The sequence below is a fragment of the Haliotis asinina genome, chromosome 12, assembly GCF_037392515.1.
Source record: "Haliotis asinina isolate JCU_RB_2024 chromosome 12, JCU_Hal_asi_v2, whole genome shotgun sequence".
Taxonomy (NCBI): domain Eukaryota; kingdom Metazoa; phylum Mollusca; class Gastropoda; order Lepetellida; family Haliotidae; genus Haliotis; species Haliotis asinina.
Genome location: NC_090291.1, coordinates 31,358,214 through 31,381,114, shown reverse-complemented (window position 1 = coordinate 31,381,114; position 22,901 = coordinate 31,358,214). Strand labels below are relative to the sequence as shown.

Here is a 22,901-nt window from a genome sequence, read left to right as displayed (position 1 = left end):
CCTCTTAGGCGTTACGTGTTTGATAACCTTAATCGTGGGCTCGAACCCTGGTTCATGGTGATCTTGTTCCAGGTCTATTGTACAATACACGACTACAAAGATGGATTCCGGGTGGAGGCAAGTAGACGGCGGTTGAGTTGATATTCTCTGAACGGTGACCACACTGATCCCAGCTAGGTTATCTGTCATATGGACTTGAGGGAAAGACTGCAACAATACAGAAACACGGTTCTTATATCTCAATCATGAACTAACATGCTCACATACATAAAAAATGCAATGTTTTTATTTTTTTATGTTTTTTTATCCAAACAGGAACCTTAAATTGATAAGAGTTCTGGGAATATAGTGGGTATCCTGCACACAGTTCTTGTGAAATGGAACATAACGATAACTGGAACCATGACACATTACTTTGCCTCACGAGGGGGCAGTGGGGATAGATCTGACCCATGTCAGCAAGGTCATCCTTCAACAATTTCATGTCTCGCTTCACTGCAATCTGCATTGTGTTTCTTATCACTGGATCTGGAGTCACGTAATCTGCTGGTAGAGTGGCCTAATGACTCATAGAAAAACAACGTCTTCTTTCTGTGAACGTTGCTCGAACGATTTTAGTATTTGCATGGTACAGGTCAGTGGTGTGTACACTCCTTTGTCCAGTTTATAATTGTGTATATTAAGTGGCTCCTCCAAAATCACGCTCGCATCTTCTTGTGTGCTTGAGAACCCAATTGCTATCTAACTGTTTAATGGTCTTCTTCTTGATAAACGTCGAAAAGTAACACAGAAAGTTGTGACGAAACGAGGAAACCTCGTGGCGAAATAAAGTCATTATAAATAGTTGATACATGCTTTTTTGATTGGCATTCTAGAGGTTGAGGATATGAAGAATGAGGATAATGCTATGGATACATATACAACGTATTTATTTAAGGTGGAATTTCGATTCTAATGTCGTTGTCAAGCATAACGCATTTGGAGAAAGTATGAAATGAAAATGATATATTTGTGACACTGAGTGACATTCATGTGATTGCATGTAAAATCGAATATACTTAAGATGCTGTGTAGACAAAGTTGGATAGTGCTAACATTTACAGCATTGGCACTGGGGGTATAACTGAATAAACATCATGATTGTTTTTTTTTTATTCTTTCGTGGTACATTCGATATTTTGTCAGTACGTGAAACATGGGCAGTTGAAACAGAACTTGAAACAACCCAGCAATATGACGACGGTACAACCCAGTACACAAGTTGAGATACATGGCAGTGCTCATTATAATTAGTAATTACCGAGCTAGGTACTGTTTGTAGGGTGCTTGCTTCAAACTGATGTAGGAGGCTGTTTTGTAGCAGAAACCTCTGGTAGAACCTATATGTTTTCCTGTAACTGCAGTTACAGTTTGCAACTCGTGTCTATTGTAGCACTAACAAAGAAGTGCAACAAACCTCGAGCCAGTATCTATAGTTACAGTTTAGTAAATTAATGGCTTCTAAGGACAACTTTGTTCATGCAGGAACAACTGAGAAATTAAAGTAACGGCACATGCAATACGAGCTGAGTAGTCGTATTAACAACGTGAATGTGTGTTAACACCTTATTAGCTTCAGTAACAGGTGTGTCCAGTAACACTGCTAACAAGGTAACGAATGTACTAAGAGCTTAGTAGCTGTAGTAACAACTTAATGAATGTAGTTAAACCTAGCACATGTTGTGGACAGATTGATATTGGTAAGAAACTGACACATGCTAAGCCTCGTATAGCTACATTAGTAACCATTTAGTACCTGACCAACTAGAATCAGTAGCAAAAGAAAGGGAGGTACATAGGTGAGGTAGTAAACGCTAATACTAACTCCATGACTACATGCCTTCCTAAGGAGACCTGTACTTGCATCAAATTAAGTCTTTGTGTTCTAATTCATATTATGACAAAGACACCATTTGTGAAAAAAAGGAATAGATCTTGAATTATTTCAACATGTGCATATAGATAGGAAATTATGTTAATGTTTTATTCAAAGATTACACAAAGAACAAATGCGTACTTAATTTCTGCGATATCAGTGTTAATCGAACCTAGTTTCTATATAGAATATAAGCATGTAGTTGAAGGAATGAGGTCAATAGGCTAGCTGCGAGTAAAGTTCATCCAAGTCTCGTCACCAATGATACTGCCTGTGAGCCGCTTTGGTCCATTTGATTCAAACATACTTAATGTACAGAGAGCACACTGAACCCATCGTTGTTTCTGTTCATGAATACGAGGTACCCAAGGAGCACAAATCTGCCTTAACTTCAAATGGTCATGAATGATCTCATGACAACATTGAAGCGAAGGGTCTCCTTGCTGAACTCCATTTTTAATGACAGTCATGACATCACATTGTGACGTCATAACCACTTTTCACATTGGATATGACGTCACAAAATCAATTTTAGTCTTTGATTAGAACTCATCTGAGGTTTTCCATAAATGATATATGTACTGGGGCTATGCTTGATATATAGAGATGATAAGGGTGCTGCCATTACTTGAACAGCCCTCGTGTTTGCACGAGTAGTCAAAAGACAAACAATTATAGAAATCTGAAATTGGTATGAGTAGTAGCAGTGGCATTGACAGGTACTTGCATCACAGTACAGTCGACAGTGCAAATAGCAGCATTGACGGGTACTTGCATCACAGTACAGTCGACAGTGCAAATAGCAGCATTGACAGGTACTTGCATCACAGTACAGTCGACAGTGCAAATAGCAGCATTGACGGGTACTTGCATCACAGTACAGTCGACAGTGCAAATAGCAGCATTGACAGGTACTTGCATCACAGTACAGTCGACAGTGCAAATAGCAGCATTGACGGGTACTTGCATCACAATCAACAGTGCAAATAACAGCATCTTATTAAACAGAGTCATCTATGAAAATAAGGCGACATGTTTCATATCTATGATGTAACCTATTTATATGTTCACGTCTGAATTGCACATGACCCTGTGGCCTCCTGTGAATAAACACAATATTTATAGACAAGGTGAGTGAATTATTGTTGTCGCATTGATATCAGGGAGTACAAACAGTAATAGCTAGGGCAGAGGTTTGAGGTCATCAATGGACATAGACACAAGGTTAATGTCCCATTAGTCATAAACCCACTTCTTTTACACGAAATGGGGGATTAATTAAAACAACAACAGGCATATACCCTTAGTGCAAAATGGACTAGCCCGCTAATTTAAAGATTAAGTGAGAGATGTACCAAGTTCCACACTGTTAGATACACCTCCCCTGCCTGACTTTGAAGCTTTTGACTTGACTATAAGTATAGGTTGGGATAGTTCTAAGGTTTGTGGCATTGTACCAGCAGTGTTTATACACCACATACTGACTCCCTGCACAAAGCCGTCGTACTTTCCTTTATGTAAATTTAGCCCTTTGATTTTGATGATTTCCAGACGTTTGTAGCACACGGGCCCATATTTCGCCCCAGCTGAACTTGCACGTAACTGTCCTATCACAGTTGATAGTTCTCGAATCACCAAGTTCTTTTGATTTAATGTATCTCTGCAGGTGTATTTCATTCTATGAATTTTGTCTGAATTGTGATTAGGTAGTAATGAAGACACTGGTATCTGCACTTTTGTAAATAGTCTAGGTGCTGAAGAAAGGCCATTCAGGAGACAGTAAACGTTTGTAGAAATAACCAAACCGTTAAGTAGCATGTATGAAAATGTTAAAGCTTGTGTCAGGAGTAAAATTGTACTCTCTGAAACGTTTGAAGCACTTACCGGAGTAAGACAAGGTTGTGTACTCAATCCTTTTTTCCTTCTTCATAAATGAACTAGACTAGCAATATCGATTAAAAATAACTGTTCACATGGTATCCAGTTGCGTCCCGATATGTTTCATCTTTTCCTTTTATTATCTGCAGATGATAATGTTCTCATCTCAAGTACCATTGCTACTGAAGCAAATTAGCGAAACAGAAAACCACTTTTTAAAATAATTTGGATATGGATAATACGAAAGTAGTTGTTTTGAAGAAAGGGTGGAAATTATCAAAAAAGGATAAATGGTATTATAAAGGCAGTAATATAGAGACTATCACTTCATATACATACCTTGATATATATTTTATTAATCATCTTACAGGGTTGGTACATACGAAATATGCATCTGTTCAAGAACGAAAAGTATTGACATTTATATTGAGAAATAATAAAATGCTCGGTGATCAAAATTTAATATTCTTTAATAGTTCTACTGTATGAAGCTGAAATATGGGGACTTTGATTCCAAAGGTTACTAAGTATGCCATTACCAAAGAATGCTATATTATGATGCTACCCTATGACAAAGAAGGTAAAGTAATTATAGAAGAGATATTAAGCACGTACTATTCTCGACTAGATTTAATCATTTATGGGATGAACAAAACGTTGAAGGTTCGTCGTTGTTTCTAACAATTCACGTAAAGAAAAAAGATTACGAGTAGAGATGTTTGGAAACAATGTCAGTAGCAACAAAATCTAATTATTATTCAGTCTTTCAAGCGCACATTTATACTGAAGGTTACTCATCATGTGTTAATGTTAAGAAATATGGGATAGTTTTAGCTCGTTTCCGTTGTTCATCTTATAATTTATTAACTGAAAGAGGTAGAATCTGTTGATGATGTCATAATAATGTTATAGAAAACGAATATCATTTTCTTCTACTATGCCCAGCATATAATGCTATGCGTAAAAATATATTAAAGAACTCTATTGTGTCCATCTATCAGTTGATAAAGTTTCGTCTTTATTGAATTCTTGAAATTAAAATTAAAATGTTTTGGTTTTCATTTATGAAACCATGCCGGTAAGAGAATTGTAAATATTACATGTAATATAGGCTTTTGGCCTCCTCAGTACTAAATACAGATTTGATTTGATTTGATACCATGAAAGAGTACATATTATGCATGCATACTATGCTGAAGACCAGATTATGCATGCATACTATGCTGAAGATCAGATTATGTATGTATACTATGCTGAAGATCAGATTATGTATGTATACTATGCTGAAGATCAGATTATGTATGTATACTATGCTGAAGACCAGATTATGTATGTATACTAGGTTCAAGATTTAATTATGTACTATCCTGTAAGTCACCTCTTACGACGGGTTGCTGAAGACCAACTCTAACCCAGATCTTCACGGGTAGTATTTATAAATGAGACCACCTACATCATAACCATTACGCAATTGATTTCCACATCTCAATAGTATCATCTATGCTCTGTAAATCATTGGATCCACATACTAGCATGTAATGCCGGTATAATCAGTGTTATAGTCACTCACCTAATCATGGACACATTTTCCTCAGTTGAGCACATGACGTTACTCGGCTTAAAGAAGGATGGCTATAATTTATGGATACACTATTGAGTTACAAAGTATGTTAGAGTCGTGAGAACGTTATTTTCGGTTATCAGTAATAACGTGTTTGTGTAGCCCTAGTTGTGATGCATTTACTTGAAGCAGGTTGTAGATGTGATTCATTTTCTGCACACAAATAAAGATGAAAACGTTAAAATAAGCTCACTTGTGCATCAAAAGGAACATGCAAATACACTAAACGTCATTTGTTTCTGTGTATGAGCATTGGACATACGTTTTCTGGACACGGCATTAATTTGTTTCCATCGGAAAGCAGCTGGACTGGACACTATGCAAATAGTGGCGCTATGCAAATGTTAGCATAATATAAATAGTGGAAATAATGAAAAACATGATGAGACGGCCTGCTGCTTTTTCTACACTCTCCGACACGCCTGTGACTTTGACTCCGAGGTGCATCCTTGGTACGATGCTGAACATGTCCAGGGCGTCTTGGAAAATGATGCTTTTAAACTTTTGTGGAACAGGCCCATATAGAGTCTCAGAAGAATTCCACCTAGTAAACCTCATATTGTCCTGTTTGAGAGAGCCATTGGATTTATTAACATTATTTAATTTTCTGTCCCTTTTTGCAGGCAACGTGATTGGCAAGAATCAGGAAAAGCATACTAAATATGCCGACCTCACCTTTGACATGTCTCGCTTGCATCTCAAGTACACTGTCGTCAGACTCCCTATCGTTCTCGGTGCCCTTGGTTTGGTACCACCTAATCTCCTGAGGACCCGGGTTTTCAAACTGGGGCACAACCCTCCCGACACTCTGGGTAATGCAGAAGGCTGCAGTGTTGGGGTGTCTACATATTCTCTACAAAAGCTCTTGAGGGTTCGACTAAGCAGGGTATCTTGGGAGAAGTCCCATTCGCTGTCTGGACTGCGTGTAGTGGGGGCAAGGACCCTGAGTTGCTTATGAGACATGACAGGATCTCCCGAACCCTCTCTATACTGCATTTTCATCTCATTTTGTAAAATATAAATAAATAACACAAATACATTTCTAATTCATTTGAATGTTAATAACGGATACAAGGATATGTATTCAGTTCCCATCTTTGCAAAGGTAAGGTGTCGTGCATCAGAGAATATACAAATCCAATACACATTCATGAGGAGCTTTATAAGATGAATTTATCAAATTGTTGTTTGCTGTCTCTATTAACGTTTAGAAACTGGTCAAATGTAACACGTGTTATATTTGATATTGCACTCTCGCAGTAAGTTTCTTTACTTTACCTCACTGAAAAAGTACTTTACTTTACTTCACTGAAAAGGTGTAATCCGAAATACAACACTTGTTACTAATAGCGTTGTGTATCAGTGTACGTTACCGGAAATTATAATCCCAAGTATAACACGCGTTACAGACAGATGGTATTATCGTATCGTACCTCAAATGTTACATAAAGGTATATACAGATCACTCTGTCCAATTCGACCCCGGTTAGGACCGACTAAAAAGTCCGAATTAGACAGCAGTCCGAGTTACACTGTGCACTGTATATAACATTAAATTTGGCCACTCCGTTTGGAGTTACGAGACATTACACATTAAAAATTATAGGCACGGTTCTCTCACTCGTCTGATTCTGGAGTTCATATTATTCATTTCGACAAAGTGAAGGTGGATGGCAAACCGGCTGAACTAAATGACGCAACCACTGACAAAGGTACCGTGAAACACTGACCAAAGACTGCGCACAGAATGCGAGCCAACACCTCGTGTCTAAAATGGAATATTTTCCAGAAACAGGTTCCTATCTTGTGATAATAAAAACGAGCAAAGGGATGTTTCATTTTGGTGAATGGTGCTCGACCTACCACACATTCTAGATATGTACTGACCTCCTTGGATGTATTTGGTTCAGACGTCAGCAAATATATGAAAGCCATTGATCCACATGAACATCCGGGTTAGAATTAACTCTTCAGTAATCACCGCTTATAGTAACAGGCGGCTAACGGATGGTCAGGATCGCTGACTCACTTCAAACGTCACCATATCCCATATGCGTAGTGCGATTCATATGTTGTACTTTGTTCAAGTCTATTGCACGTTGCTGTACCCTAGTAAACTAGGTGTTTGCACGTATTCATGTGGCCACCATCTGGTCATATACCAACGGACCTTTGGGTTCCTTTAAGTGCACAAGGTTATGTACTGTACACTGGGGTTGTGACACCACTAAAAAAGTCTGCACACAAAGTAGACTCCAAGCTTTTTACACCTGACAGAGACCATAAATCGGTATATATGCACGCTGCAGCCGGTCACAGATGGGCTCGATCCCGTCACCTCTAGCTCGCCGTATCACTAGCCTGTCGCCTTAGACCACCGCGTCCTCCATATCGCCTTCTTCATGTTTCAGGTTATGATACGACCGTTGTTAATACCTGTATGATCCGACATGTTGTACAAAATGACGTGATAGTAAGGCGGTGTAAAACAGTTTAATCATTATACAGGCGTGACATGTTATCTTGAAACAATGAACATCAGTAACATACTGACAAAGCACTTAAGAAAATGAATGTTATTCTTACATCTCGCTACACGGCACATTCAATGTACGAAAATAATTAAGCACATAAGTACGCAATACGTTATGCACACACACGCATGCACCTAGGGACTCACGCATGCACGCACGCATGTACGCAAATAGCACTAACTGTATCTTCAAGCATCATTTTAATGACGATACAGGCATGAAATGTTATCATGAAGCAACAAACAAATGTGAATTCCTTGCTGTAAGTAAAATATATTATATCAGCAATATCCAGACAAAACACTTGAGAAAAAGAATTTCATTCTTACATCTCGTTAGATTCCACATTCAATGTATGAAACTAATGCGGCACATGAGTACATAATACGCTTGGCACACACATGCACACACCTAGGCGCTCACGCACGCATATAAAACGATCGAGTCTTTCCAAGACAAAGGGAGCTGACAGATCGATTCCCGGTCGCGTCATATGGAGGAGATATTATTGAAAAGTGACACTTGTTGATCACATTCATAGTGATCGTCACTGAGGGTGTAATTCAGGACAGTACATCTAGTGGATAAGAGCATAAAGCCGACACGCAATAAATAATATGTGTACAAGAATCTTGGTTCTCACTTCAACTTCAGCTTGTGAGAAAAATACAAAATGCAATCATCTTATTACCTCAATTAATATTTCTGTAGCAAAAGTGAAGCTTTGGTCCATGTTCAAGGGTGAATGTCCTTTTCTTTACTCAAAATCGTTTCTTGGTTTTGAAGATTGGAAGAAAAACGTAGAAGTATATACAATGAAATTATAACACATGTTATATCTGAGATTACACTCTTTCACCTATCAAATGATTGTTTTCAGCTGAAAACAAACCATTACGTATATTGCAAATCACAAACCCCTCTTTTTTGTTTGCACCATGGCGATCTCTTGACAACTGGTTCTCATCATGCCAAATTTAGATTTAAACTGACAGGATCCAAGATTTCTGTGAGTTAAGAAAATACGGAAGCCAAGTTGATGTAATTGTCTAAGAGTTCTCAAATAACCCAAATAGATTTCAGCTGGGGGCTCATAAATATAAGTGCCCTTTTCTATGACCCAGCTGTGAAGCTCCAAATCGAGGGTGGTGACGTCATCCAGGAAGCCTGTCGCAATGGCTTCTGGGAGGACTCTCCACTCCCAGTGCTCAATATCCATCTTTAAGACATTGATGCGTCGCTGAAAGAAATACAAACATGAAAAGTGTTACTGATTTTTCTGGACGCATTGTAGTTACGAAACACACAGAATACAAAGAGCTGGCTGAATACGATGATAGTGTTCGCAAAGTTGGATAACAGTACTATGCTGGTATGATTTGTTTGTTTTTTGCTTCAAGCCGCACTCAGCAATTTTCCGCCTATATGGCGGCGGTCTGTAAATAATCGAGTCTGGACCAGACAGTCCATGGAGCATCGATCTACGCAACTGAGATACAATCACATGTGTCAACGTAGTCACCAAGCCGGATCACCGATCCCGTTAGTCGGGAGTTGTTTACAAACAATCACTTTTTACATTCGATGCTGACCCGTGAAGGTACGGGGTAGAATAGGCCTTCAGCAACCCACACTTGCGTAAAAGGCGACTATACTTGTCGTAAGAGGCGAGTAACGGGATCGGGTGGTCAGGCTCGCTGGCTTGGTTGACACATGTCATCAGTTCCCAATTGTGCAGATCGATGCTCATGTTGTTGATCACTGGATTGCCTGGTCAGACTCGATATTGCTGGAATATTGCTGAGTGCGGCGTAAAACTAAACTCACTCACTCATTCGATACTCCACGATTTGTGATAGGGGTGTAGCAACAACTCTAAAATTGTCAGTTAAGCGAGAGGCACGTGCGATTTTATCGTTAGGGGATGGTATCAAAAGTCGGCATGACTTGCGAACGCTTGGACCACTAATCTCACGCTCCTGTACGATTGTAAATTGTATGCGTCTGTGACACTCCATGTAAGTCAAAACCATTGTCTTTTTTGAACGAATGGTGTCCTAGTTAGACCAAATGAACTGAGTCTCATTTAGCACCTGATTAATTGACCTCTTATAACACCGGTTTCGTCGATTAAAAACATTTTCAAACACAGAAGCAACTTAAACTCACATATATACCAAACTACGTAGACCTAAACTAGTTTGATATTGGCAGAGGGGACCAGGTGTTACAATTTAAATAATTATAGTATCATACGTGAACATAAACCTAGGAATATCAGATCAAATAGGGTCACTAGATCAGCCATTAGAAAGTTATTTCGTGGGGACAGAGCTCCTGTTCCACTAAACTGTCCAGTGAAGCTCATCATTGCAGTCAATGCAAATCACATACTAGTACTCGCCGTTACACAAGGATACAAGACCGTAATAAACAGTATTACATTACAAAAAACAAATATTATAAACATTTGTCAGAATGAAACAGAAATATGGGGTTACGCAAATTCAGAGGGAAAGAATATATCTGAAGACTTTTCATCATCAAATTTCCAGGTCGAATCACTGTTTTAAAAGTGCGTCCATTCATACAATTTTTCTGAAGATTTTAAGACCGCTTCGTTAGGATGTTGTTACAAGGGCCTGTAAAATATTTCCATATTCAAAAGACCAAAATGAACATGTATGCAACAAGCATTGTTACTATCCTTGATACTGTTGTATAACTGACGGTTTTAACAATGTGATGGGTAGAACTGTATTCTTGTTCTTTTTAAGTTTTTTTTCTCTAAGTGGATTTTTGACACAACTGAATCGGTTATTTTGGCCGAAGTTTCACGTTTGGCACATGTTTTCTTTTTTTAAAAGGCTATATGTATTCCATCAAACAATTTAAGTTGTGCTTCGCTAAACCTTCGTATATGGTTCAGCTTAGCTCAGCCACGAGTCCATTAAAGATCTACCCGTGAAGATCCAGGTTAAAACTGATCCCCAGTAACCCGTACTTGTTGTAAGACGGGATCGGGTGGTCAGACTCGCTGACTTGGTTGACACATGTCATTGAATCCAAATTGTGTAGCTCGATGCTCGATGGAGAGAGAGAGAGCGAGACATAAAGAGAGAGAGAGAGAGAGAGAGAGAGAGAGAGAGAGTTTTCGTCGCAACTTCAAGGGACGGCATCCATTGGCTTCGAACCAATGAACAATCTGAGCAGGAGGCAATGAACCATGAGGTATGGTAAGAACGGTGAGTTGTCTCACCTTGTCGTGACCGAGCTCCTTCTTCATGGACCCTAGTGAGCGCATCTCCCATCCTGTCTGGCCTTCTGGGATATGAACATCACTGTCAGATATTCCTATTTGGTGAAAAAATACTTTTTCACTTCGTCTGTAGGACTTTGTCTTCATGCTGAAATTTGAACACTATGAATACAGGTCTAATCTAAACATACGTGTGAGTGAGTGATCATTGGTTTGAGTCAATGTAGAAATGTTCCAGCAATATCACGTCAGGGAACACCAAAAATGAGCCTTACACATTGTACCCACATGCGGAATCGAACCCGGGTCTTCAGCTGGACGGGTGCACATTTTATCCACGAAGCTACACTGTCTCCCGCGTGCGAAGTCCAGTTCTTCTTCCTTGCTTGGTTACTCCATGGAGAGGCATGTGGTCAATTCACGACGGGCTATTTTCCTAGTTTAATTTAATTTATTCCTGAGTTGCTAGAGCGGCAGTTGAATTCATGTATACCAGCATCGAGCTCTATTATTTTGAAGTGGAAATACGTGTCCTTTTATCTAGTCTGTTTTGTAGTAACATCATCGCTTGGTAATTCACAGACTTGAGGGACTATATTGTGGAAGTTTACACTTGAAATGGGTAGTGAACTGTGATGCCTCTGGTATTAACGATGTGTGTTAATGCGCCACTGTTTTCATGAGAATGGACACAGTATGCTTCGATTTGAGGCTAGGGTGGCTTTGTCTCAAACTCGGGGTGAGATAATGACATGTATTACATAAAGACTGGTACATACCTTGGATCAAACTCGGGGTGAGATAATGACATGTATTACATAAAGACTGGTGCATACCTTGGATCAAACTCGGGGTGAGATAATGACATGTATCACATAAAGACTGGTGCATACCTTGGATCAAACTCGGGGTGAGATAATGACATGTATCACATAAAGACTGGTGCATACCTTGGATCAAACCCGGGGTGAGATAGTGACATGTATCACATAAAGACTGGTGCATACCTTGGATCAAACTCGGGGTGAGATAATGATATGTATCACATAAAGACTGGTACATACCTTGGATCAAACTCGGGGTGAGATAATGACATGTATCACATAAAGACTGGTGCATACCTTGGATCAAACTCGGGGTGAGATAATGACATGTATCACATAAAGACTGGTACATACCTTGGATCAAACTCGGGGTGAGATAATGACATGTATCACATAAAGACCGGTACATACCTTGGATCAAACGAATGAACTTCGCATCCGTACTCATTTGCGATAGCGTCGTCAAAACTAAAGTCGTCGTTTATGCTGAAACAGAAAACACAGAGTGAAGTGGAATGAATATCTTAACTGTCACTGTATCGCATTTCTATTGTCCAGTTAAACACACGGACATCTGGAAAGATCCGGGTTTGAACTGAACTTCAGTAATATATGAGAGACCACTAATTTGATATCAAGCGTCAGACTCGCAGGTTTGTTTGAAACACGTCATCGTATCCCAAATGCGTGAATCGCTGCTCATAATGTTAATCAATGGTTTGTGTGGTTCAAACTCGAATATTGACAAACAGCTGCCATAAAGCTGGGTGTTAAAAAACAAACAAAAACAATCCAAAATTGATGAAAACTCTGTGTGTCATCATTTCTGAGTAGATGGACAGAGATTATGAAAATGACACAATACACCCAAAGCAAGAATTAAAATTCCAGTGTACCAAGTTAAATGATGTATAGGTAGCGTACAAAACCCAAGACACTTGGTGAAGTAAATGTAAAATACATACCCCACGGAATATACTAGACAATCGCTTGGGGGTCTATATCGTTGATCATGACACACCTCCCATCCGCCGTCACTAAGTTTACCTAGGCGGTTGATGTTTCTACACAGCACGCCGACATTATCCACAAACCTAAAGCATAAAGCAAATTATTAGAACAAAACACACACATCAAGAGAAAGCAAACTTTTTCCTGTTCCATGGCAGTTTTCCCTTTGGAACCAAAGCTAGAGACCGCGATGTATACTACAAACAAAAAGTATGGGAACACCCTAAAGTTTGATATAAATTGAAACGTGTATATATTCAAGTATTCTCTACAGTAAATGTACCGTTTTGTGTACTGGATGGGTAGTTTGAACATGCAGTGAAGCAACTGAATTAATATTGATTGAATGTGAGTGAAATGAAACATTGTCACAAACAGCAACTGTTCACAGATTATATGAATCATCACATCGCATATTGCATTTAAGGGGTTATTATTCCCGCCCACCCCCCCCCCCAATCCAAAGATTATATTTTCATTTGTAAAGAGTATTGTTCCTTCACAAATTACACTGAGCCAACCAGTCATCTTTTCCATGTTCACAACAAAAAAATAAGTGGATAATTGTTTTTATAACAAAAAGTACACAATGGAGAATCCATGCATTTTGTCTGAAAGAGATATTTATTTATAGCTAAAATACTGTTTCATATTTTTAACCCTTGCGTTTTTGTAAATTACATGTCACACAAGGTTACATATAAAGATTTACAACCTTCCTTGAATATTCCCAGCCATTTAAAATTAAAAGGGAGAAAAGGACACATCAATTTTCCTGCCAGTCTTCCAGTGTATTTCACAATTGCCGATTTTAGTTCTTGATATCTCAAAAAATTCAATTTGCAAGTCATGTTTTAATTGAAATTCTTGTAAGGTGCAGATGCCACCGAAGTCGTTCATGAAGTCATTGATAAAGATCTCTCCCTTATCAAATAAATCAAAATATAAAATGGGTTTCCCATCAACACGTGTGTTATTGTTGTACCATACTGACTGGGAGAGGCTATCCAAAGATTTCTAAAGGTAATAATGCTATGTTACATGTATGTGAACATCTTGGGGTGTCAATTTAGTCTTCTCATTCACCTGAGTTTTGACCTGCTATAACATGTCTTATATCTGGGGCATTTATACCACAAATATTGGATGGTGCTACCATAACGTTTCATTTAACTTTGTCTCTTTTACATTTCCAAATGAACTGAAGACACGTTTTCTGAAAATCGTATATAAATTCTTCTGATGGATTGGATAACGAGCTGAAAAGATGGTTTAACTTCAAGAGGAGAATTGATTTGAGCATTATTTCTCTACCCATGGGGTCAGATTTCTTATTTGCCATATTTTTATTTCTTTTTCTTTTGACCTTATTTTGCTTTTGCTATTCAAATCTACCATATAGTCTAAGTCTATGTCAAATTACACTCCCAGTAATTTGAAACGTTTGCGTCCGATCAAACTTACACTCCTTGCAAAGGGATCGTTTCTTCGATCCTATCCATATTAACTTAGTTTTGTCAGCATTAACCTTGAGTCCTGGAACTCTAGCAAAGGAATTGTACATGTATTCCTTTCTCTGATCCATCTAGTGTAATTGTGGCATCATCAGCAAACTGTCCGAAAACATGTCCTATATTTCCCATTCTGATTCCCTTTACATTTGTTTCTATCTTAACATGAGGGCTAAGATCTCAACACATAAAATATGCAGGGGGATACTGGATCGCCCTGGCGACAGCCTCTTGCTACTGGGAAAAAGGAACTACCATAACCATTAGCTAATACACTTGATTCAATTCCATTGAAAGAAGATAGATCCATTTTGTAAGCTTGGTTCAAAGTAACACATTTTTTATAAAGTTTCTATCAACGGAATCAAATGCTTATTCAAAGTCTACAAGTAGAAGGAAACCTGTGATTTGATAGGGTTCTGTGTAATCCATCAGATCATATACAAGTCTGGTTATCTCTTCTATGTATCTACCTTCAACAAATCCCTTTTGATCCTCATTTATTATTTCTGGTAGAACAGTTCTGATTCTGCTTGCAACTTGTGTCGAGTCTAATTTATGTGATGTATTTAAGAGGGACGTTAGGCACCAGTTTTTAAGAAATTGTTTTGACTTATTTTCTTTCGACACAGAAGACAAACACAGTTAAATGCATTCATGGCCAACCCATATTTTTCTCCGTAATATTTCGGTCCAATATTCTCCCGACTTGTTATGGTCTCATGACCCCTCCATTAAAGTTTATATGTACCTTTGACATTGTTATCGTATTTATCAAATGGGATAATATTTTGACAATGCACGGTTTCTTTATGTGGCTAGTACATTACATTACCAGTTCAATACAAGTAAGAGAATGGGAAAGCGTACGTAAAATCCTCGAAGCAAGCACGTCCGACAAAACACTCGGTATCGTGCTATCCTTAAATATGCCCTATCCTTAAAAATCTTCAACTGAAATATGTTTGTGCCCCACTGGTTTCATATGTTGGCGCATTAACATTAGAACTACTGCAAACAAGAACGATAACGCTATGGCTGTTTGATTCCAACTGTACTAAATATTACCGAGGCACTGTTATACTGTCTTTTTGTTTTTGTCTGCCTTTCTTTTCTGTATATCTATATATTTTCCGAGGAAGCTGCAGGCATACAGTACAAATACAGTGAATAAATGATCAGTTAGTAGAATTTTTTTAAGAATGCATTTTTCACGTGGGTGCGTAATAGATCTACATTGATAATCTTTCCAAATATATTTTACTAGAGTTGGTTAAAAGGGATATGAATGTGTAAATGTCAGGATATGCAAAGTAGCAGCTCTTAATATACCTGTTACCTATATTAAAATGGTTTGCAGGATTTGAATATAAATAAACAAAAAAAGTTTTCATTTCAGTTTTGCATGTAGATATCTTTAAGTCGTCGGTAAACACATAGCAGGAATAATGAGTGAGATTTTAGTTGCTGTTCATACCATGTACTACCAAATCCAATAGACAATAATCATTCGTTTGGGTTTGTGACCAAATTCCTTTTCCCATTTTTATCGCATAACACTTGGAGCCATACCCAATGATTTAACCAACATTTCCTTAAATACATAAGGGAAATCTACCACACTCGTCTTATACTGACTTGTATGTATTAATTGTTATTCCAAGATATTTCTTATCAGCGTATAAATGAACTTTATGGCATCGGACGCTTTGATTCCCCAGATCAGATCGCCATACAAAAGGACAGAGCATTTTTTAGCATCACAGATCGTGCAAAAAAGAGTTGTGTGATAGGTCACCAAGTGTTTGTATATGTTTCTTAATGCCTATTAGAATCTCTGCACCTCGCAATGAGGCTTGAACTGTATGCGTGGTAAATGACAGGTGGTTTGTAAAATCAGCGTCTAAATATTTATATGAATTACTTCAATAACATCTGGAATACCATCGTTCACCTTTTGCTATTCTTCCAACCATTTTAATCAACTATTTTTGTTTTAGATTTACTAGCAGTCAACGTATAATCATTGCTGTAATGTTCTAATTCATTTATCAATTTCTTGTCAACCACATCTTGAACTCGAGAGGACTATGATATTGTCAAATGATAATAATAATAATAATTATAAACGATTTGAATTGTGTCGGGATGTAACTGAATTCCATTTGAACTGTTTAGATCTGTATCCCCTATTCATTTGTCAAAAGGGAACATAAAAAAGGGCTTAGGGTACAGTCTTGTCTGACTCCAGGTTGACTGGTTATATTGTCTGAACATTTTCACATAATACTACGCAATATCTTGTTCATTTTAGAACTAACATGATGTCCAAGTAAGATATTCCATAATATATACTAGGCACGTAAAGAAACTGTGCATACAAAATTTAAAATCAAAGTTGTGTAGATACATGAGGATTAAAACACAGAGGTTAGTGACACGTATCCAAAATGCATGCACGTGCCACGTTCCGTGACGTCAGTGGTTTAGTCCTTGAGACGTGCAAAATGTTGTTGCAGGTGGTTTGTGGGCGAATGCCTCAACGACAAGAGGTTGTATATTTCCACCGCCACCGGAACACTATTTCTGCACAAATGAACACAAATGACGGACCACCGCAGGACTTCGCCGTATTCACCCCAAACAGTTCGACAGTTTACATTGCTGATTGTTCAGGATACCGTAACTGGGGTGGGCTACAGGGATCAGATTCTTCGACCTGTCGCAATTCCTCTTCTACAAAGTCATGGCCCTAGGTTAACATTCCAAAATGCAATGCCCGTATTCATGCGGCAAGGGTTGCTATGGATTTCTTGCAACGCCACAACGTTGACATGCTGCCTTGGTCTGCAATTTCACAGGGTCTCTCCCCGACACAGCATGTTTGGGACGAGATGAATCGACGTCTACCCCGTCTTCCTCATCCGCCAGATAACGTCCTTGCCTTGCAAGAGAACTTGAGAGAATCTGGCGTGACATCCCACAAGCCTTCCTTGCACGTTTGACAGGCTCTATGTGTCGTCAATGCACCGCTGTTCTCAATGCCGATGGTGGACATACCCGTTATTGAGCTTGTGACATGGTCGTTTGACCCCTGTCCCGCTTGTTGACCCGTGACGTCATTGTGATTTGACTTTTCAGTTGAAGTTCTCCCGACTTGTTATGGTCTCATGATCCCTCCATTAAAGTTTGTACCTCCTTTGACGTTGTTATCGTACTTATCAAATGGGATAATATTTTGACAATGCACAGTTTCTATATGTTGCTAGTACATTACTTTTAAAAAATGAACCAGTTCAATACAAGTAAGAGAATGGGGAAGCGTATGTAAAATCTTCGAAGCAAGCACGTCCCAGAAAACACCCACTATCGCGCAACGTTAATGGTCCTATCCTTAAAAATCTTCAACTGAAATATGTTTGCTATTCTGTCTGTAATGTCAAAATAAGGATAAGGATATCTTTTTTCTTCAGAATTTTTAATCACATAACAAAATGGGTGTGACATCCCCAGACCATCACTCCTAAACGTTTTTAAAGGTACCTAATGCGCTTGTTCTTTCTCTGAGACCCATGAAAGCCCCCGGGTAGAATAGGCCTTCAGCAGCCTATGCTTGCCATAACAGGCGACTATGCTTGTCGTAAGAGGCGACTAAGGGGATCGGATGATCAGACTCGCTGACTTGGTTGACACTTGTCATCGGTTCCCAATTACGGAGATCGATGCTCATGGTGTTGGTCACTGGATTGTCCGTTCACCATATAGCTGGAATAGTGCTGAGTGCGGCGTAAAACTAAACTCACTCACACTCACTCACTCTCTTCTCTGAGAGTATTTACCTGTGATAAAGAAGCGACAAGTTTTCATGAGACATTTCCTTTAAAATATCATCGGTTGGAATTGGAAAAGGTTCCTCCTCGTTTGTGTCCTCTTCTTTCTGAAAGTGAACATAAGAGTTAGCAAAAACAAAACATACTAAATAAAAGGCCTAGAAAAAATTACACTGATCTATATGGGGAGAATGACGAGCCGGTCATAAAAATAATATGTGTTGCAAGAGGGTACAAAAATACGTTGTATTAAATGACAGGGGATGAGGTCAACGACATATGATTCAATCGTAATACCAGTCTCACCTTCGTGATCACATCCTCATGACGGAAATGAGCTTTTGACAGGATGTCAACATGGGCGCTCTGCTGAGACGGCACCACCTCATGAAAAATCAACATGTCTTTTCTGATGACAAAGTCCACACAAACGTTTCATGACACTTTAGTACAATGAAATCATTACGATAAAAAATTTAAAGCTTTCCTGTACCGTTAATAAAAATGCAACCGTAATTGTGCACTGAATGTACAGTAATCATTTAAACTGTTTTCAGAATAGTTCTGCATAGGACAGTGAATAGTTCCTGGACTTCATAGGCAACATTTTCTTGAAAGAATAAAACTATAATTTGTTCGCTATGGAGCGTTTTTTGACATGACTCAAAGAAGCTTTTGGATTACCTTTGGGCAAATCTGTCTGTCCTTTATGAAGAATGACTTTTGCGCAAGGAAAACAAATATTCCAACCATTATCAAAGCTGTCCACGTTTTACAATTCTGTCTGGTCCACCTGGGAAACAACAGGAAAGGAATGCATTACATAGGAAAATATGCAAATCTGAGAGGTAAAAGACAGCATTCACTTTTCATTATGGTCAGAAGAGAAACAAACAAGGAATTGTTATTCAGCGATAGTATGATCTGACATAGTACATGAAATGCTCATGGAATTTAGTTAGCAGTGTTTCTGACGAGTTACTTTTTAAAAGGGATTATCATGTTTGGGCTGAATCTAATTTTGAGTTGTGTATGTTCTTTTGTCCGGTTTAAGACATCAACAAGAAGACAAAGTCATCTATATCCGCCTCAGTGACAAAATATTCTTCATGAATACTAGTATGTCTATTAGTTATGATCATGTCAAATGTTTTGGCGTGTTTATAACAAAGTGGAAGAAGAGTGTTGAAAGGTTTTTACGTTCTGTTCCACATAAGAGCACTACCACTAAAGTCAGTGAAATTCAAAGTTGTTGTCATGGAAACGCAACTACTATTTTATTCAGAAAATACCAAAAGGCAACAGTACATCACCACGTCTATCTATGTGCGAAGTTTGGGAAAGAAATATTGAACAGTTTTGAAGATCCTTTCCGGAAAAGACGAATGTACACGGACGTAGGGATGGACGGAAGCACGGGGTCCATTTTAATACCTCTCGCAATGACACATGAACGGGAACTAAACATTATAAGTTGTTCACTGGTCGCGAGGAGGCCATAGGGCCATGTACCCTCGAGGTTGGTTTATAAACCAGCCTCGAGGGTACATGAGCCCATGGGCCCCGAGGGACCAGTGAACAGTGTAATTATCTTACCGAACACCTGAATTTTAATTTTGAACTGTTTGAAGCACTTCTGTTGAATGCGAGGCGAATCACCATTTTGCAGACGACACAAGGTAAACAGATTTAGAGTTATCTCCCTTCAATCGATTTCCAATCGCAAAACATCGATAATTTCCGTGATTCAATGTTATTCGAGAAAAACAAAAGTACTACCGTGAAGTAGCAGAAGTGTTCTGAATTCCCAGCGGTGTACATTGAAAATAATACATCGCCTGTACGCGGGGTACATTGAATATAATAGAATAGAGCTTAGCCAATCAGACCCGTCACGATATGGCTGAAATACTACAGATGTGACATTAATTTATCAACTCACCCACTTAGCCAATCAGAAAGCGACATTCATGTGTGAGGTAAGATAAACAATCGGACACTATTTTGTGTGGTTGTATCACTCCATGGTTAATCATGTGCTGGTCTTGTCGTGGTATGACTGAAACATTGTCGATATGATGTTAGATGGAAACTCACTCTTTATTATTCTCGCTTTCCAACCCATTCAGTAAGAGATGTACCCCTAGGTACTTAACATTTTGATTCTGTACAAGTAGTACCACCACAGGACCATCCAACCATCCATTTCGACTCAAAGAACCATCTATACATCATTTCCATAACTCAGTACCAAAACCATTATAGCTTCCCACCAGTACATTCCTTGCTATGACCGTATGGTCTTGCATGGAACAAGTGTACATTTCCCACAAGATCTAAATCACCAGCCTCAATAAGCTTCTTCACTTTGATGTGCGCTAAATATATCTCCATCGCGGAGCAACCTGGGACAAGATACTTAGATCCACGTTGTCGGAGTTCACCCGGTTGTAAACTGTATACCCGTGAGGATATGCTGGCAATTTCAGCGCTAAGTTCATTGTGCTTGACAGGCAGCAGGGCTGTATGGTCCCCGGGGAATTGAAAAAGTGTCGGAAAGTACGATGTGCTGTGACTGGGGATAGTAATGTGTACATACCGCCATGGATAATGTGTACAATATAAGAGGATTATTCCTACTAATTAATTATGTCTTCTGTGAGAAACAAGTGCAGAGGCTCTAATGCCAAAAACATCTTAAAACCAGGAGGTAATTGTATGATGATCAACCACAAAATCCTTCTACTTCTTCGAACCTTTCAGTACTCCCGAATGCAGAATATAGGAACAAGCGGATACATTCTTAAGAGACAAACTTTCAGAAAGAATACACATGTAAACTACAAATACTGAGTTTAAGTAATCAGCATGTTTGCAAAAAAACATTAAACCTCACATTCCAAGAAAGGAACAGGTTGATCAACACTTACCAACCCATGATAAACTCTAATATGGCAGCTCGTGTAGATGTCATCAAGACGGGTAGATTCCGATTCGGTTGGTGCGCATGCTTGAGAGGGGAGGAGTGCACGATTAATTTGCATACGTTTACAACAGTCATAGACATTCAGGGCGCAAAGCCCCGCTTCCCCTCTGGACCCTCCTATGAAACGCTTTTGTGTTCATTCACTGCTTGTATTGGTCGTATCCAGCTTTTTGCAGCACACCCAACGTCTCCGTGAGACTCGCGGTTTTTACGCATTTGTCATGCTTTCACGGCAGACATTGATAATCTCCCGCTTTTCTCACAAAAAAAACACGTAAATTAATCAAAGCCACTCTTTCACTCATTTTCGCCTATCAATTCCACTTTTAGGGTGTTATAAACACTACCTTTCTTCAGCTTTAGAGGGGCGCAGTCCTGGACCCGGCTGGGGCCTGCAGCCCCTGGACCCCGGCTTCTCAAGCTTTTTTTTCTTTGGGGGTTGAAACCTCTGCCTTGGATTGAGTGACTGAGTTTAGTTTTAAGCAGCGTTTAGCAATATTCCAGCAATATGATGGCGGGGAACACCAGAAATGTGCTACACACCTTGTACCCATGTGGCAGCCGAGCACTCGTCTTCAGAGTAAGGAGCGAGCGCGTGATAACTGTAGCAATACCGTCGACAACATCGCTTTGTGAGCAGGATTTTAACGAAAATAAAATATCATATCCCGATCACAAATAGGTAAATAAACACTTACATGGTTTTCATGATGAAGTTTCCAGATATGCCGTCCGTGTCGATCCGGAAAACATTGATCCAGTTGGCCTGTTATCATACATGAATGTTCAACCCTGTTGTTATGTACCCATGGAAACAATTAATGAACAGGTCATAGCCATTTCACTTCTTTCGCCTAGCGTTCTATTGATCGTGCTCTTCGGTGAAATGTTTTTGTGTTTCCGCGAAGCTGTTCCCGTCTACAGTACAGCACGAGTAGGTTTGTTTGGCGGAGTTAACAATCGATAACACCAAATGCATAATCTGTTTGTACCAGCCATGCATACTTCCAATGTCATTCTCAATGTAAATATAATCATCAAAAGTGTATGGAAGTAAAATATTGAAGTGTTAGCGGAATGTGGTAGATATTGTTTTAGAATTTTTGGATAACATATTAAATGTATCCGGTACTGGTGTAAACTAAATATGTACTGCCAATGATAGCTACCCCAAGCTATTATATATTTTTATGAAAAATCTAGATAATTATAATTGAATTGCTTTGACTTTTCATATTTAAATATTGTTCAACATGTATGCATTTGGCTTTGAGTTGTTAAGGCCGATCATCTGTCTTATTAAAAATCATTTAATTTAATATTGAATTTGTAATGTCCATATACAGGAGCCGTAAATCTTCTTATATTTAAATATTATTAAACATGTATGCATTTGGCTTTGACTTGTTAAGTCCGAAAAATGGTAGTGAAAATACTTTTATGTCTGTTGATAAACAAAGACTTGTAGATTCTGCAAAGCACAAGTAGACATAACTTCCATGAGGCTAATCCGCAGTATAAATTGTTTTGGT

At 38.8% G+C, this 22,901-nt stretch overlaps 1 protein-coding gene across 1 annotated transcript; it reads right to left on the bottom strand.

Moving 5' to 3' along the window:
- Positions 1–7,901: 7,901 nt before the first annotated feature.
- Positions 7,902–21,322, bottom strand: LOC137258370 (probable methyltransferase-like protein 24). Its single transcript, XM_067796029.1, has 8 exons — positions 21,314–21,322; positions 19,068–19,176; positions 18,690–18,767; positions 18,393–18,490; positions 12,997–13,125; positions 12,443–12,517; positions 11,208–11,355; positions 7,902–9,188 (listed from the first exon to the last, which is right to left on the bottom strand). The coding sequence occupies exons 1-8, from the start codon at positions 21,319–21,321 to the stop codon at positions 8,859–8,861; spliced, it is 975 nt and encodes a 324-aa protein (XP_067652130.1). The 5' UTR covers position 21,322; the 3' UTR covers positions 7,902–8,858.
- Between the last annotated feature and the right edge of the window lie 1,579 nt (positions 21,323–22,901).

Bases quoted from the DNA above. Each gene is read 5' to 3' on its own strand.
- LOC137258370 (XM_067796029.1), bottom strand. The intron at 18,491-18,689 runs GTGAGACTGGTA...GTTCACTTTCAG, and splicing joins ATGAGGATGTGATCACGAAG to AAAGAAGAGGACACAAACGA. The intron at 13,126-18,392 runs GTAAATACTCTC...TTTATGCTTTAG, and splicing joins TTGTCGCTTCTTTATCACAG to GTTTGTGGATAATGTCGGCG.